Raw genomic sequence first — 17,149 nt, forward strand, 5'->3', positions numbered from 1 at the left:
CTCAGAAACCCTTTTCTCAAAAGTTTTATGCCAGCAAATTAAACTGTCTTTCTACCTGGGCTTCCTGTAAAGGTATAGATCCCTTTTCCACCTCATCCAGACTGTTTCAAGCCAGACTTATGTATTCCACCATTAAAGTTCACTTGGCAATTAGCTCTGTAATTTTATGTGGGCCACAGTCACAAACCTATTGCATCTTTGAAACTTTCTAAGACCTTTCTAAAAGGAGCATTCCTTCTCAGACCTCCCATTAGAGATCACTCATCTCTGAAGGAACTTCTTTTTCTGCTCGAGTCCCTGGTAAAAGCTTCCTTTGAACCAGTGACTGCAGCAGTAATGAAGTTTGTTTCTTGGAAGAGTCTCTGGTAGCTGTCACCTTTTCAAGAAAAGCATCTGAAATACAGCCATTGTCCTGCTCTCCTCCTTATCTTGTCTTTCGTAAGGACAAGAACATCATTGAGATCTAATCCTTCCTTCTCAAAATGGCATCTGAATCTTATCGGAATCAGTCGATTGAGCTACCAGTTTTCTCTCCAAATTTCAGTAACAAATGAGAATACTCGCTTTGATGTTCATCATCAATTAAGATTTCACTTAGAACTAAACACTTCAGACTTTCTAATCATTTTTTTCTTTTTCTAGACCAGTGTCCAAAAAACTAGGTTATCCAGATGTCTCTCTGATTGTATAGTTTTTGTTTATATCTTGAAAGTTATATAGCAACTCTCATCTGTCCTTAAATTGGTTTGCTTGACCAGAGAACCTGGACTAGGTTTAACCTCGAGACTAACAGCAGATAAAATTTTCAAGAAACCAGGCGATAGCGTTCAAGATTGGTCCTAGTCAGTTTTGCTTGTTCTCCTTGTATTTTTGGCCACAGAATTCTGAGCTGGTCCAGTCCTTTCCTTAACAGAGATAGGTGGTAGTTTAAAGGTTTGGTATATCCTTACCCTTCACCCCAAGGGATCATTGTACTAAAGCCACTTCTACTGCCTTTTTTTCCGACAAAGCTCTATAGATGATACTTGTGCACTGGCTACATGGGCTGCTTCTTACACCTTTTGTTTCCCAGTGTAAACTGGATAGTCATTTTCATTCCACATCTACCTTTGGTTCCATCATTCTTTGCAATGTTTTTTCCTAAATAACAGAGATGAATGGCTGGAGACTCTGCCACAAAGGCTGAAGTGGACAGAAAAGGCAACATTGGATATGAACACCATGTACTTATTGTAACACTAGATCCATGTTGTCGTCTTCTGCCCATCTCAACCACCCTTCCTTTTATAGGCATCCTGCCAAGGATACAGGTAAATCTAGCAGATCAACCCAAGTCCTGGTTTACGAACCTGTCCAGGATCCTTTAGTTCCTGCTACCCATTTTAAACATCATGGTACTTGTTTTTTCTTCCTAATCGTCTTTAGTAAGTTCTTTTCTTTTGTGTAGGGGTCAACCTTAGTCTTAGGAGTTTTAGGGCATCAGGGAGTTATGGGAGAGGAGACAGAGGCTTGAAGGTTGCCAGCTACTGGATCTGAAGACCCAAAGGTTGAAATGGGTGGAAGACAACATCAAAGCTAGTGTTATGGTAAGTACATTACTTGTTTTTTCCTTGCTACAGAGGACTCCCCTTGAAAGATCAGCTAGTAAGTGTAAATACTCCTGTATCTTATTTTGTCCAATTGTTGGTAGGGAATCACAGCAAGTAGAGTGGGTGCTAGCAACAGTTGGTTTATTTGAGAGGTCATTTTGGCAAGCCAAGCCAAAAATGGCAAAAATCTTTCTACACTTCCAGAAGAGAAGACTGGGACAAACCTTGTGGAGTGGACCCAATAATCAGACATATATGTTGCCCTAACCTTGATTCTTCCTTATTCATTTATTTTTGTAATGCTTTGTCCTTTTAATTTGTCACTTTCTGAAGGTGAAGTATAATTTTGCAGTATTCCTATCCTTTGGAAGGAAAATAAAAAGATAAAAGAAAAATGAAAGCCTGTTGGTTTTACTCAAATGTTTGCTTCTAAATTTTTTAACTTGTTTCTTCATCTTATAATTTTAAAAGGTTCCTTCGTGGCACATGTAAGAAGACTGATGGAACTTGTATCTTTTCACATAAAGTATCCAAAGATAAGGTAGGTGTACCATTTTATTATTTCTGTTTATCTTTAATCTGATGTTGTCCTTTTCATTCTTCCTCAATTAATGGGTTACCAATCTGAAATCTCGGATCCGACTCAGCCGCATACTTCCGACTTTGGATCCAACTCTCAAGCTCCTCCTTCCATCCTCAGTACCACAGATCTTATTTGCTACCATCGCGCTCAGATGTAGGTCCTTCTCTTGCAGCATTTTGTCAAGTTTTTCAACTGTTTTATAAGTTAAAGTTTAACTTTCTTATCTTCTTTTACTGTAAACCTCTCTTTTAGTTTTCAGTTTTCTTTTTCTGTGTGAAGACAGTCTCTTGTAATAATTTCTTAACTTAGCATAGCTGGTAATTTTTTCTTTCTATACTCTTTCTACCCGTCCTACTCTCTTAACAGGGTAATTCTTAATTACTGTTATTGATAATTTTTTTTCTGTAAAACAAAACAAAAAAATCTTGATTTTATATTTTTCTCTTTCTATATACTGTCATGGCCAACAAGCCAACACAAAATCCCTAACTCGGCTGCCCACAAGGAGTGTGTATATTGTCTAGGAGCAGCTTATCTGAACACAGACTGTTAAATATGCGCAGGTTATCATACAAGAGCTTTAGCTGACAGACACAGTAAACTTATCTTTAAGGGCTTACTTCCTTCCTTACTCAACTGCATCTTCTTCAGGGGCTCAACCCACCCCCCAGTAAGACCACTATAAGACCAGTAAAATTCCTTTGAAGCATAGGAGGTATTCACTGCCGAAGTCTCCCAGGACGTCTTTGGAACCACCTCCTAAAGTTTCAAAAATATCAGATCTGACTTCTTTGATCCCGAAAGTATGCACACTGGATGCAAAATCTTCAGATCCTAAACCATCGGCTCTGATTATCCTTTCAGCAAGCACTACAAATCAGGTTATGGATCCCAAGCCCTTGGATCCAAAACCTAATACATCATACACTCCTAGAGCTCATTCACCTGAGTTTCTTTTGGATTCAGTCTCCCATAGACTGCATTCCCCTTTTATGCAAATTCCCAAGAAACATAATAGGCCCAAGTCAACTGCATCATCCATCATGTCCTCCAGAATTCTTTCTGGAGCGGACATGGATATGATGATGCGAAGGTTTCTCAGAGTTCAGATCCAGATGGGGATCATCTCGGCTCCATTCCCAATTGGATCCGTATTTCTTCCTGCCACTACTCGCACAGTGTTATCTCCTTCTCCAATCCTTCCTTCGGTTTCAGAGCAGCATCCCTAACCAGTTATGCTCCTATTCCTTCGGATCAGAACTAGTCCCAGGGCAGAAGCGTTGGCATCAGATCTGTGGGGCAAGGATATACTCGGATGTTATCTGATCCATCCCTGCCCCTTGGAGCCTCGGCGCTGGACAGCGTGGGTCTGGTTCCCTCCCCCAGGCATGGATCTGGTCGGAATTGTGGTCTACCTATACTGGAACACTTGTTTCCAGTGCGGAAAGCCACAGCTTCTCCAAGTCCGTCTGACTTCAATGTTGTGGAAAGGGCTGTTTCTCATTCTAGATTTCTGGTCTTTCTTCCCTTTCCCTCCTGAGTTCTGAACTTGTCCATCAGACCTATTCCACAAGGACAGCTGGTTCCACCTAGTTTCCAGTCTGTTCCCATAGAGGAACTGTTTCTTCTAACACCTCCCCCTCAAGGAGGTCCATTGGAAGAGAACTTGCAAGAGGAGGCACATAGATTATCCATTGGACTCTGTCACTGAAGATGCTGATTTTGAGGAAGGAGAAGGGTCCCCCAGATCACTACCCGATGATGTCTCCTTTGGAGATATATTAGAAATCCTTACACAAAAAGGTGGTTGGTCTTCTGATAATTCTTCTCCAGAGGAGTCCGTATTTCTGGAGGCTTTTAGTTCTTGCCTATCTATGTCTTGGGTGACCCCCTGGAGGATGAGCTTATTGATCTAGTCTTTCACTGGGCATGGGAGGAGCTGGATTCTGTTGAACCAATACCGCATTGACCTGACAAATTCTTAGCCCCCCCCCCCCAAAAGATAAACCCCACTGGAGCAAAAGGAGTCCCTATAGATGCAATGGTGGTGACGGCAGTCACTAAAAAAGAAAACATATAGCAGAACAGAGCTCTTCTATCCATCCCTCCAAACAGAGAAGCTAGGACACTAGACAGATTCAGAAAGTGAGTTTTTTCCTCAGCAACATTTGCCCTTGAAGCCCCTTAACTATCTGGCACACTTTACAAGGCTACAGAGAGATCTGACCGAAGAACTATCTAATTCTGTGTCTGAGTCCATGTGTGCAGAGGATTTCAAAAGGTCATCTTTTCAGCTGGCCACTTTTTTATCAATTTCTAATGTGTCAAGGTTGATCTCTCACACAGTTGAGGGTGCCTCATGGGCAACTGGTTCATAGGTTGGTATTAAGCTATCGGCCCTAGGGCCTATACAAGCCTAGCCATAACGATTCCCTGGCTGTTTCTTCCCACAGTATTTACTTCCCTGGACCCCTGTCTAGAAGGGCAACTGACTTGATCCCCGGGGTGAATTTCCTATCTGCCATCCAATCATCAAGGTTCCTTTTAAAGAGGGCCAAGGAGGCGCTCTGCTTGACATGTATGGGCAGTCTATTCCAGAGTCTGGGGAGTCTCTGCATCAGGAACCTATCCCTCCAGCATGTTTTGTTCTTTGTGATGACAAGGTTTAGATCCCTGGTGCGTGTGTCTGAGGGATTGAGATTTCTTTAAGTGTAACACATCCAACAGCTCTGGGTTTGACATGGCCTTGTATATTAAGCAGAGATCGCCTCTGAGTAGACGATATGTGACAGCGTATAGGTGGAGTCTTTTTAGATGGTCAGCATAGGCCATCTGTGATTCTTTTAGTGAGGTATTTCTGCAGCATTTCCAGTTGTTGCAGATGTCTTGAGAGGTACATCCCAAACGGGGCGTTGTATTCTATAATGGGTCTAATGAGGGATGAGTACAGTGGGACAATGACCTCCTTTTTTCTGGATGAAAAGCCCTTAGTGATGAGGTGTGCCACATAGAAGAATTTCCTGACTGTTGTGGCGATGTGGTTATCGAAGGTGAGACCACTGTCCACCTGTCTCCCTAAGTCTCTTATCACACGTTTGATGATTAGTGCACTGCCACCTATGTGGTAATTCACGAGTACATGTTTTTTCCCAAAGGTGATAACTATACATTTCTTGGCATTGAGCTTGAGCCCATGGCTTTGGCACCAACATCTGTTTCTGTAAGGCCCTTTTGTAGAATATCCACATCATTTGGGGATTCAGTAATGGCTCCCAGTTTGCAGTCATCTGCGAACTTTGTTAGACAGCTTCCCTTAGTGTTGGCCTGTACTTCAGAGAAGTAGATGCCAAACAAGAGCGGTCCCAGGACCGAACCCTGAGGTACTCCACTTGTCACTTGTCTGGAGCTGGATTTGGAGTTGGCTACTTTTACAGTGTGGGTTATGTCAGAAAGCCAGTTGGCAACCCATCGAGTGACGGAGGGATTAATGCCCAGCTTACTAAGTTTATCTATGATTCCAGAGTGGGAGATGGTGTTGAAGGCCTTGTCGAGGTCCAGATAGGTTGTGTGGACTGCCTTACCCTTGTCCACGGCTCTGGAGACTCATTTGAAGAAGTCAGTCAGGTTCAGGAGACAAGATCAGCCCTTCACGAACCCAAACTGCGTGGGGTCCAGTGTGTGAAGGTTGCCAATGTCTTTGTTTATAAGTTCTTTGATAATACGTTCCCTGGCCTTGCAGATCAGGCTCGGCAGACTGATGGGGCGGTAGTTCCCGGGATCTCCCCCCTTGTGGAGTGGAATAACTGTTGCTGTGCGCCACTCAAGTGGGCACGAAGCCTGAGGTGAGGCTATGATTAAACATGACACTTAGGTGAGGTGCCAGTTCATTTTGTTGTTCATGTAGTACACAGCGTGGGGTGTCGTCTGGCCCCATGGAAGCTGTATTCTTAACTTTGGAGAGTGTGGTTTTACCTGTGTGGCCATTATTACCAGAATTTGGCAATCTTTCGGTATTGAGATGGGCCCTTTTTAGGGGTAAGGTGGGTGAAGTTTGCACTGATTCGATCTGCCAGGATATTGGCAATATCCTTGGGATCAGAATATTTAATGCCATTCTGTTGTAGCTCAGAGCAGATCTGAGCATTGCCATTTAGATTCTTGACATAGCTATAGAATGCCTTGTGGTTGTCTTTGGAATCTTTGGCAATTTTGTTTTCGTAACTAGCTTTGGAGGATTTTATGAGGGATTTCAGCTTCTTACTGAGGCTGGTAAGGGAGTTTTTTGCATTCTGGGATTTTCCTCTTTTCTGCAGCAGTTTCTTCCTTTTGTTGTAAAGTTTGTTTATGGCAAGGGACCAACAGATTGGCTTCCTTTTTTTCGAAGAGAGCGTCTTGGTTCATGCACGAGTGGCTGTGTTCATACAGTGCCTTAGTGCAGGATTCAGCAGTCAAACTTTCATTTCCCGTCTACATGGGTGTCATGAAGTTTGTCACTTCTCACTTGAATAGCATGTTCAGGAACTGCTGTAAGGAGACATGCCTGGATGCAGCTATGTGACTTTGTGGAGCCTTTCAAGGCATCTTGCATCAATGCTTCGTTTGATGGAACATCTTTGGTCCGTCTGTGAAAGAAACACTTGACCACAGTGAACAAGAAGGAAAGACCCTGTCTGAAGTGGGAATAAAGTTTTCTACCCCTCAATAAACTTTCTCTAGAAGTCAGAGAGATGGTAAGAAAATGTGGTTTCACAAATCTCAGGCACCTTTCCAAGATTCACGTGCAGACAACTTTTTCAGAGGCAGAGGATCCTGTTCTAATGGTAGATGCTGCCCTCGAGGCAGAAGAGACCCGCAAAATCAGGGTTTCTGTGATTCCTTCCTGGGTAGACCTTATCAGCATTCTTGAAGTGTTGCCTGACTGCCCACCTCTAGAGGCAGTCAGGGGATGACTGTCCTAGCACCAAAAGATCTGGGTGTTTTAATAAAATGCTTAGGTGCTAAAAATAATACCCGGGGATACTTCATACCATTTTCCCAGCTCCCAGTCTGCAAAAGGAAGAAGCTTCCCGACATTCCACCCACTCAGAGGAAGGCAGCAGCGCAAGAAATTCAAAAGCTGCTAGACAGAAGAGCCATCCAGGAGGTCCCACAGACCAAACAGGATTCAGAACCAACTCACATTTCTTTTTAGTGCCCAAAAAGACAGGGGAACTGAGACCAGTTTTGGATCTAAGCAAGCTAAACCTTGTACGTGAAAAAGCCAGTCCATTCTGCCATTTCTTCACAAGGATGATTGGATGTGCTCCACATATTATCCCATCAAAATAAACAGGTGCTCCTGAAGATATTTACAATTTCATCTGGGAGCCAGTTATTATCAATTCAGACCCTGAACTTTGGACTCACCACAGCCCCCCAGAGTGTTCACCAAATGTATGGCAGTGGTGGAAGCTCACTTGAAACTAAAAGGATTCTGAGTGTTTCCATACATAGACAATGGCTTCTTCCCATCCCCATTATGCATCTCCGACAACAATCCAGATAGTTGCTCCAGATTTCCCACACACTAGGGGTAACAATCAATTACGCCGTGTCAGATCTGATACCAGTACAGAGTCCGGAGTTTATTGGCACACACCTGAATACAGCAACGCAAATTGTTTCTTTACCTGCTCATTGGATAGACACATCAGGTTCTATCCCATCCATCTCCTCCAGCCAGATTAATTCTTCAAGCTTTGGGGTCTATGGCAGCAACAGTAGTCCTCCTTCCTTTAGCACATTACTATATGCGTGTTTTTCAGTTAACGCTAGATGTTCATTGGTCTATTCTTCGATAGCCCCTATCTTTCCAGTCAGTCTTACACCAGTTTGCATACACCACATCCACTGGTGTATCCATTTGGAATATATTTACCTGGCTGACCCTTTGTTTTACCACCCCCAATGGCCATGGTGGCTGTGGATGCCTTCCAAATGGGGTGGGGGAGAATTACTTGGGAAAGACAGTCCAAGGCATGTAGCCCAAGCGACCATTTTGCACATCAGTGTCATGGAGATGAGAGCAGTCATACTAGCACTGCAGGCATTTCAAGATGCTTTTCCTCTTGGGACTGTTGTGATTCAGACTGACAAACAAGGGGGAACCCATTCTTACCCTCTCTGCCTAGAGGCTATGGATGATGTCCACCAACCGCTTTCTAGTTGCAACACACATTCTTGGGAAATTCAGCGGACTAGCAGACAGACTTAGCAGGTCCATTCCGATGTCTCACAAGAGGTCTCTCAAACGGTCAGTAGCGGAGGAAATTTTCCATTGTTGGGTCTCCCCACAAGTGTAGCAGGTATTTTGTCCTGATCCCCACTCAGGGGGAGTCACTGTGAGATGTTGTAGTCCATATTTGTCTATTCAGTCTCCTTTACGCTTATCCCCCACTTCCCTTAATTCCGACATTTCTACAGAAAGCAATTCAGTTAGAGCTCTGTCTTCCTCATTGCCCCCTACTGGCCTCGCGAGGTGTGGCTCCCCTTCCTTTGCTGTACTCTTTGTTTTCCTCCCTGGATACTGGATCCAACTCCAGATCTTCTGTCACAACTGTCAGGAATAAGTCATCCCAATATCCCAGCCATCAATCTGACCGCATGGTTTCTCGAGTTCCAATAATAGCCAGACAGCCCAGGCTTTCTTCACTAGTACATAACCATTTTATTATCCTCGCAAAAAGACTCCTCCAAGAAGGTTTACATGAGCAAGTAGAAAGGATTTTCCCTTTGGTGTTAAGAAACAATATGGATGCTTTTATTGCCCTTGTCCCTGCTGCTTTTGATTTTCTGGGTGCTCTTTTCAAAGAAGGAGCTAGTTTTTCTACAGTTAAATGGGTCTATATTATATGAACGAAAGTTTATATAATTGAATGCTGTAAACAGCGAAAATGCTAAATTCCTAACTACATTAGGCAGAGCCCCTCACTAACACTCTTCAAGAGAAACCTTGACGAGTGGATGGGTAACAGAAAATACACCCCTGGGATCACTTCATTGGTTCTTCTTGACAGAGGCTCAGTTAATTAATCAGTGGGGCAGCGAAAGCTGACACACTCTGGCTACGCTTATAAATGCCCTCGGGCAGATAGCCTAGTACCTACCTATGAACCTATGCCAGACTTCGAACTCTCTATTCTGGTGGGCTGCCCCCCATGCCCCCCGCTAATTATATATACCAACTCCGAGATCGCACTACAGTGAGGAAGGGCAAATTGCCTGATCTTCATACCGCAATCTCACAAAAACTCATCGATGTACGGCATTTTTGTGTATACAGCCGTTTGATATTTTGGACTTTTTTTCTTCTGATAGGAACCCGATTAAACTACAGTTGACAGCCATTTCAGATTTTTCATACAGGAGATAAAAATTATTTGTTTTTTTCCAAGTTATATAAAGTTTTTTTCAAAGGTACTTTTCTGCCTAGACCCCCAGTAAAAGATCCTTCACCTCCCTGGGATCTGAATGTGATACTACAAAGTCTGACTCAGAAACCCTTTGAACCTTCATCAAAACTGATTTAAAATTCATGTCATGGAAAACAGCCTTCCTAGTAGCTATTACTTCTGCAAAAAGAATTTCTGAACTCCAGGCTCTTTCATCAAAAACTCCGTACATTATTTTTCATAAAGACAGGGTAACTTTACAGTTAAACCCTTCCTTTTTACCTAAAGTGCCTTCTGAATCTAACATTAACCAATCTGTTTATTTACTTGTCTTCTTTCCAAATTTTTCAAAGACAATACATGCTAAACCTCCTAGATGTGCACAGACAATTATATTTTTATGTATGCAGAGCTAAGGAATTCAGAAAATCAGACCAGCTGTTTGCATAATTCTAAACAAATTGAGTTACCCAGTATATAAAGTTACATTGGCTAAATAGATAACTGATTGCATTTCTTGGATCTATTCTAAACAAGGCATTTCTCTACCAAGAAAGCCTAAAGCCCACTCAACCAAGATCCATGGACACTTCATTTGCTTTTTGATAGAGAACTTCTGTTGATGATATTTGTGCAGCAGCAACATGGTCCATTACTCATATCTTTATTACTCATTATAAACTGGACCTATTCTCCAGAAGCAGAACTGCCTTTGGTTCAGCAGTTCTCTGTAATATCCTACCATGAGAAACACCTTCACATAGCTGGGGACTCTGTCCCATTCATTGAGTAAGAATGGAAAGGACATTATCAGATTTAAAAGTTATGTATCTACCATTACTAGGCATCTGTGTTGTCCATTTTCATTCTTCCTCAACTCCTCCTCCATCCATCCCCCTTCTATAATCTTCTGGAGTGACCTGTTGTTTTTTTTTCTTATTGGAACTTTAGAGTTCCTAGTTTGAGCCCTATTCTGCAAGCTATCCCTTTCTTTAATTAATTAAAGGGGATTTTATGGCAACAAACTTGATCTGACATATTGAGGATGAAGTAGGACATTGTGGGTAGAATGAGGAGCTTGAGAGTTGGATCCAAAGTCGGAAGTATGTGGTCGAGTCGGATCCAAGGATCTGATCTGTAACCCATTCGTTGAGGAAGAATAAAAATAGACAACACAGATGCCTAGTTATGGTGAGTATATAACTTTTAATTATAATCTTTCAGCTTTTCCACTTTGGTTTTGTATCTTGAATGTTTTCCATTTTTATTAATTTTTATTTAGCCTTTTTAATAGTCATCACTTTTCCTGAGATCCTCAGACTGAATCAATTTAATTACATCAAGGAAGTAAAATTTTTTACATATACGCAATGAAGTGTTAAGGCTGCTTATCTGCAAAAAGTGTTAAACAGGCTTCATCTTCCCATTCAGCTAAAAGGCCCTGAACTCACACCAGATCCTCAAATTGCTAATAATTCTACACCCCAGTGTTGTTCTCATTTCCTTTACGTTTCTGGCTTCCTTTCTTGTTGTTAGGCTTGCTGAATGTATAATTACAAAAGAGAATCTTTTTTTTTTTTTTTTTTTGGATGATTGAATGAGTTTTTTTCAGTAAGTTGGCAAAAAATTCCACCCATTTTTATTGATCCCTTAATTGTACTCCACATTCCAGTCAGGTGGAATAATAAATATAATTTGTCTACTAATTACAGACATTATATTCTTCAGTTTTGTTATTATTTAAAAAAATAGTTTGCCTTCATTCCCCAGTGATAGTACTTGCTTACAGTTGTATCCCGTTTGCATTACTATACTGCAGTAACTACATAGAATTCAGTACAATACAGTGCCACGTTTACACATCATTCAGTCATAACTAAAAACTTCCATAACGTTTCTGAAAATATCATATATTATTTTGTGTATGTAGTGAAAGTTAATCTTGTATTTTGTGATTCAGTAAATTATCTAAGTTTTACGGCAAAGCAACAGTGTTTTTTATTTTAATAATTGATTGTTTATGCTGTGGATATAATTTTTATTAAATTTGTATTGCATTTGGAAGTTCTGTAGTAGATATTGTACAGATGGCTTATCTGTAGACTACATTTCAGAATGTTATTCTTTTCAGCTTGCATATATTATATGGGCAGTGATCTTTCAAATGTATCAATTACTGTAGCAATAATTTTTCTGATAAACACAGTACAGTTGTATGAGCATGCTTTTAAAGTAAATGTTTAAATAAATGGTTCACAGATAGTGGACAAGATCACCCCAAAAGTAAATGTTTAAATGGTTCACAGATATTGGACAAGATCACTCCCACCTACCCTACACATGGCATAGTTTTGAAGTTTTTATTTGCACTAGTCACAGGCCATGATAGGATACTAGAGTGTTTTGCTATGTTCAAAGTCTAGTCTATAATGTACTTGGGTGCATTACTTCATAATACTCTTTTTAACTAATTTTGGAGGTGCATAGTTGTGTTTTGCTGAATTCATACTAATTAATTGTACTGTATTGTCTGCACTTAAATATTTAGCATTTCTTGGCTCCTGCAGCTTTGTCCATGAGCCTTTGCTAGTTTGTTGTTCCTGTTTCTTCCTGGGGACAAAAAAAAAAAAGACTGAAGCACATATTGCACTTTGTGTTGTTAGGCTTCCTGGGGCTGAAGACATTCTCTCCACACTCTTAGAGATGTTTTACTGCTGAAAAGGATCAGGACAGGTTGTGAGAATACTTACTTTTGATCATTTCCCATTCATACTATGACTTCACGCTGCAGTAACCCTATTATTTGAGCATTTGCTGTTGCAAAGAATATACTAACAAAGTTCTCTACATGTCCTTCAGTGTGTTGTCCCTTTTTCAGGAATCTAAAGTAAGGTAGCACCCATCATTCCTTAAGCAGTTATGTACTAATCTTTTTTTGTTTTTCGGGTGCGTTATACAACTTGTATGCAAAAGCATATAACAGTCCCTGTCTTCCCATTCAGCTAAAAGACCAAGAACTCAAACCAGATCCTCAGGCTGCTAATAATTCTGTATGCAAGTGTTGCTTTCTTTTTCTTTTTTGTTTCTGTCTTACTTTCTTGTTGTTACATCTGCCTTTACACCTTACATTTCGTTACATATATTGTTTATTTGTATTGAATGTATTCCTTGTTTTACTTAGATAGCTTTCTGTTTGTTGCCATGCCTCAGTGCTGCTGAAAAACAGTTTTAAAGCATCTGAACCCAAACCCCATACAAATGTTTAAAACCAAATAGTGAAAACATAGAGAACTCCATCATAACCAAGGTGTTGCATGTTAAGGCATGGCTAGCAAGAGATTCACTTTGAAAGCAGACTAGAGTGAAACTTGACATCCATGTTGAGAGCATATGACAACTGAGTTAGTCTAAGAAACCTGATTGTAATTCTTTGTAGTGCATGGGATTTAGCTGCTCAGATATACTACTAGCAACAGAAAAAAAGTGTAGAAAGTTCTAAAACACTTGGGTCCGTATCACTTGATCAAAGAATCATTTCAGCAAATACCTCTTTGTCGAACCCTTTTGAGCGAAACACCTATTTATCGAATGGTCTATTTATTGAATAGCATTTAGTCAGTCTTTTTGTTGGCCACCTTGGAAATATCTTGCGTTTGACGTTACTAAACAACTCTGGAATCTGGAACCATTTTTCTGGTAAAACTTATGATGTTAAGTTGTCCAATCTCACCTTCGTTCTTGCTGGATGGGTTCAGAGCTGATCCTCGGCTCCGACTCAGCCACTTCTATAGCTCGAGAGCTCTTTACTGGCTCGAGGCTACCCCTTATCCCGGAATGCCCAGCGTCAGCTATCCAGATCTCGTTTGCCGCTTCAGCTGCGAGGTTGCATCAATACTGGCTCAGGCTTAGTATAACTTTTTCCTCTGTTTAAAATTCAATAATTTGCTTGAAAAGTAGTATTTTCTTCACTGTTTTATAGTAGTTTGTAAGTTTATTTAGTCCTAAACCCCTTATCTCGTCCTTTGCTGTGTTTTTTGTGCTGTGTTGGCCATTGCCCCTTAGTCGCTAAGCCTTCTGTTTATTTACCTGAACTCGTCTAAGTTAGAGAGTTCTCCCCCCTCCCCCCCTTAAGGACAGCCATTTAAGTTAGAGGCTCTCCTTTTAAGGTTTTTATCAATATAATTTTCATTATTGTAGTGTGTCTGTTTGTGTGGTACTTCCTTCTTTTTTTCTTAGTATGTCCAAGGAAGTTAAAACCTCAGGGTTCAAAAAGTGTGACTCATGCTGTCAGAAGATGTCTCTGACAGATGGGCACACTAGTTGTGTTTACTGCTTGGGGGCCCTGCACCTGCAGGACTCTTGTTCTATTTGTCATGCCTTTAGTCCAAGGGTCCTGCAGGAGCGGAAAAACAAGCTTATCCTCCACAGGATTTTCTGGCTAAAGCATCTCAGCCATTGAAACCTTTGAAACCAGTCAAGCCATCGGCTCCATGTTCTGACCCGACCAGTGAGTTTGACAAACCAAGTGTGTCGGTCGCCTCTGGCAATGACAAGACTACTCCTCCGTCGGCTCCACCTGTTACTTTGGAGCCATCTCAGAGCCACAAACAAGCTAGGTCTCCTTTATTGGAGCTGATTCGCTTGGTGCCACAATCACCTTTACTTCAAAGCAAGGCCAGTCATCGCTCATCTTGCTACTCCTCTCGATCCTCGAGGTTATCGGATCAGGATGTGGAGAGAGTGGTCAGTAGGTTGCTGAAGTCACAGGCCCTTGCAACAATGCTTTTGAGCCCACCTCAACAGGCTTTGGCTCCATCCGCTTCGATTTCATTTCTTCTTCCAGTTATGTTTAGTTCGGAGTCTGCATCCACGGATGCTCCGATAGTGGTTCCTTTGGCTCCGATGGCATCCTCTTCGGCTCCAGCGTTGGCTCCGATTACCTCGGTTCTTCCTCCCATCGAGGTGTCCGGGCACCGAAGCTGTCTTGTCAGCTCCAGGGGGGAAGTAGCATGGGACCCTTGTCCGACCCTACTCTCCCTCTCAGAGCGTCGGCTCAGTTGAGCTTGGCTCCCACATCGGCCTCGGAACCATCACCCTTGCACAGAGTGGGATTCCTGTTTTCGGAGCTGGAGCCCTCCTTGTGCCGAGACCGAGATGCCTTTGAGGTCATACAGAGAGTGCTGTCCCCACAGACTGCCCCACTATTGGTTCCATTGGCTCCGTCTCCCTCGGTGCCTGTGACAACTTCTGCTCCTCCTCTAGCCCCAAAGAGTAGGAAACCTATGCCCCAGGACACCCCATTGGGTGAACGCTCTTTTATTGAAGCCTCCCCAGAGCATTCTGAGCAGGCTCCCCAGAAGAAAAAGTGCAAGAGGAAGCACCTAGACTCCCCTGAGTCTGTCACCTCAGATACAGACCTGGATGAATCAGAGGGGTCCTCAAGGACCCCCTCTGAAGATGTTTCCTTTTCAGACATCCTTGAGATTCTTAGGCAGAGGCGTAGCTGGACTTCCCTTGCACCCTCCGAGGATGAGTCTATATACCTGAACACATTCAGTTCCCGACCATCCACCTTCTGGGTGTCTCTGCCTTTTGATCCACTTATGTCTGTAGTCTCTCGGAAGGCTTGGTCAGCTCCAGACTCCATGGACACTGTCAGGAGGAGACCCAATAAGTTCATCACAGCTCCCTAGGACAAACAATTCTTGACTAAAGGTGTCCCAGTTGATGCCATGGTGGTAGCAGCAGCGACAAAGAGAGAGTTCGCTGAAACCTCCTCATCTGTCCATTCACCGAATAAAAACTCTCGTATGATGGACAGATATGGGAAGCAAATGTTTTCATCAGCAAACTTCTCCCTTAGGTCCCTGAACTATCTTTCCCATTTTGCTAGGCTTCCGAGGGATCTCCTGAAAGAGCTTGGAGATACCCTATAAGATCCCACAGCTGAGGGAGCTTCAGCCAAGAAAGCTACCCAGCTGGTGACTCTTAATTCAATAGTCAACTCCTCCATGAGGCTTATTTCATATGCAGCTGATGGCGCAAGTAGAGCTGCAGGAACAGGAGTGGCTCTTAGGAGACATTCTTGGCTGGGGCTGTGTCAGTTTGCGGAACCTTTCAGAGTGTCATTCACCAATACCCCCTTTGATGGCTCCTCTCTCTTTGGGCCTCAGGTGAAAGACACGCTTACCAGGTGCCAGCAAGAAGGCAAGACGTTCTCTGATGCCAGAGTCCATTTTTTTCTGCTCCTACCAGACCATACCCAAAGAGTCAGAAGGGTGGAAAGATGTGGTTTTGAAAATCCCATGGATCCTTGCCTGATGCATGTGGTGAATTTTCCCCCAGGGGCAGAGGGTGAAATAATAACAATGGCAGACACCGCTCTCGTGGGTCCACAAAATCAGGGTGACAGATACGTTCTCTTCAAACCCTATCAACATCCCTGAAAGGATGCCCGACTGCTCAACTCTGGAGGCAGTCGGGGGAAGGCTTTCATTGTACCCAATCACCTGGCAAAATATTACAAAGGACAAATGGGTACTATCCATTATGTCCGGAGGTTACAAAATTCCCTTCCATCAAACCCCTCTTGATTCAAAAAAATCCATCCCAGATGTTCCACCCAATCTAAGGGATCAGGCAGTCACAGAAGTTTCAAGACTGCTTAAAAAAAGAGCCATCCAGGAAGTCCTCGCAGACCAAGTAGGATCCGGAACTTACTCAAGATTCTTTTTAGTGCCCAAAAAGACAGGGGACTGGAGACCAATTCTGGATCTCAGCAGATTGAACAAATCTGTTCAAAAAGAAAAGTTTCGAATGGTAACACTGCAGTCCATTCTCCCCTTTCTGGGTCAGGACAATTGGATGTGCTCCATAGATCTTCAGGACACATACTATCATATAAAAATGGACAGATGGTCCAGGAGATTTCTACGCTTCTGGCTAGGGGCCAGTCATTATCCATTCAGAGCTCTGCCCCTTGGTCTCACCACAGCCTCCAGGGTGTTCTCCAAATGCATGGCAGTAGTTACTGCTCACCTGAGACGTCTAGGGTTCCAGGTGTTTCCAAATCTGGACGACCAGCTCCTCACTGCTACCACCAGGCAACAACTTATAGAGGCACGAGGTTACACCATAACATCCTGTACCCAACTAGGCATCACAATAAACTTCGAATCTGCCTTGTTGCCATCTCAATTTATTACTTATATAGGAGCAGAGCTAGACACAAGAAAAATTATTGTAAAATTGCCTCAGGAAAGAGTTTCCATTATCCGACAACAGGTGTCACTTCTCCTGAGGAGCAAAAGAATTCAAGTCAAATATGTCCTTCAAGCTCTAGGGTACATGGCAGCAGCCATTCTTTTAATTCCCTTAGCACGCTTTCACATGAGACTCCTTCAGTGGCTTCTTCTCACACAGTGAACTTTCCAGGAATTACCCAAGTCTCACATGATGCTAATTACGGAATCTTGCAAAAGACACCTTTCCTAGTGGATGGTCTCTCCACTAGTGACTCAGGGCAGACCTTTCATGGAATCCTATCT

At 42.6% G+C, this 17,149-nt stretch overlaps 1 protein-coding gene across 1 annotated transcript in view; it reads left to right on the forward strand.

Annotated features, from left to right (window-relative positions):
- Positions 1–17,149, forward strand: part of ZC3H3 (zinc finger CCCH-type containing 3) — a 3,466,749-nt gene that overhangs the window by 2,698,576 nt on the left and 751,024 nt on the right. Inside the window, exon 8 of the mRNA XM_044067335.1 lies at positions 2,061–2,130. Within this exon, the coding sequence (XP_043923270.1) occupies positions 2,061–2,130 (70 nt within the window). The remainder of the gene's footprint in view (positions 1–2,060; positions 2,131–17,149) is intronic.

The sequence above is a fragment of the Protopterus annectens genome, chromosome 3.part1, assembly GCF_019279795.1.
Source record: "Protopterus annectens isolate FY-2018-M chromosome 3.part1, PAN1.0, whole genome shotgun sequence".
Taxonomy (NCBI): Eukaryota; Metazoa; Chordata; order Ceratodontiformes; family Protopteridae; genus Protopterus; species Protopterus annectens.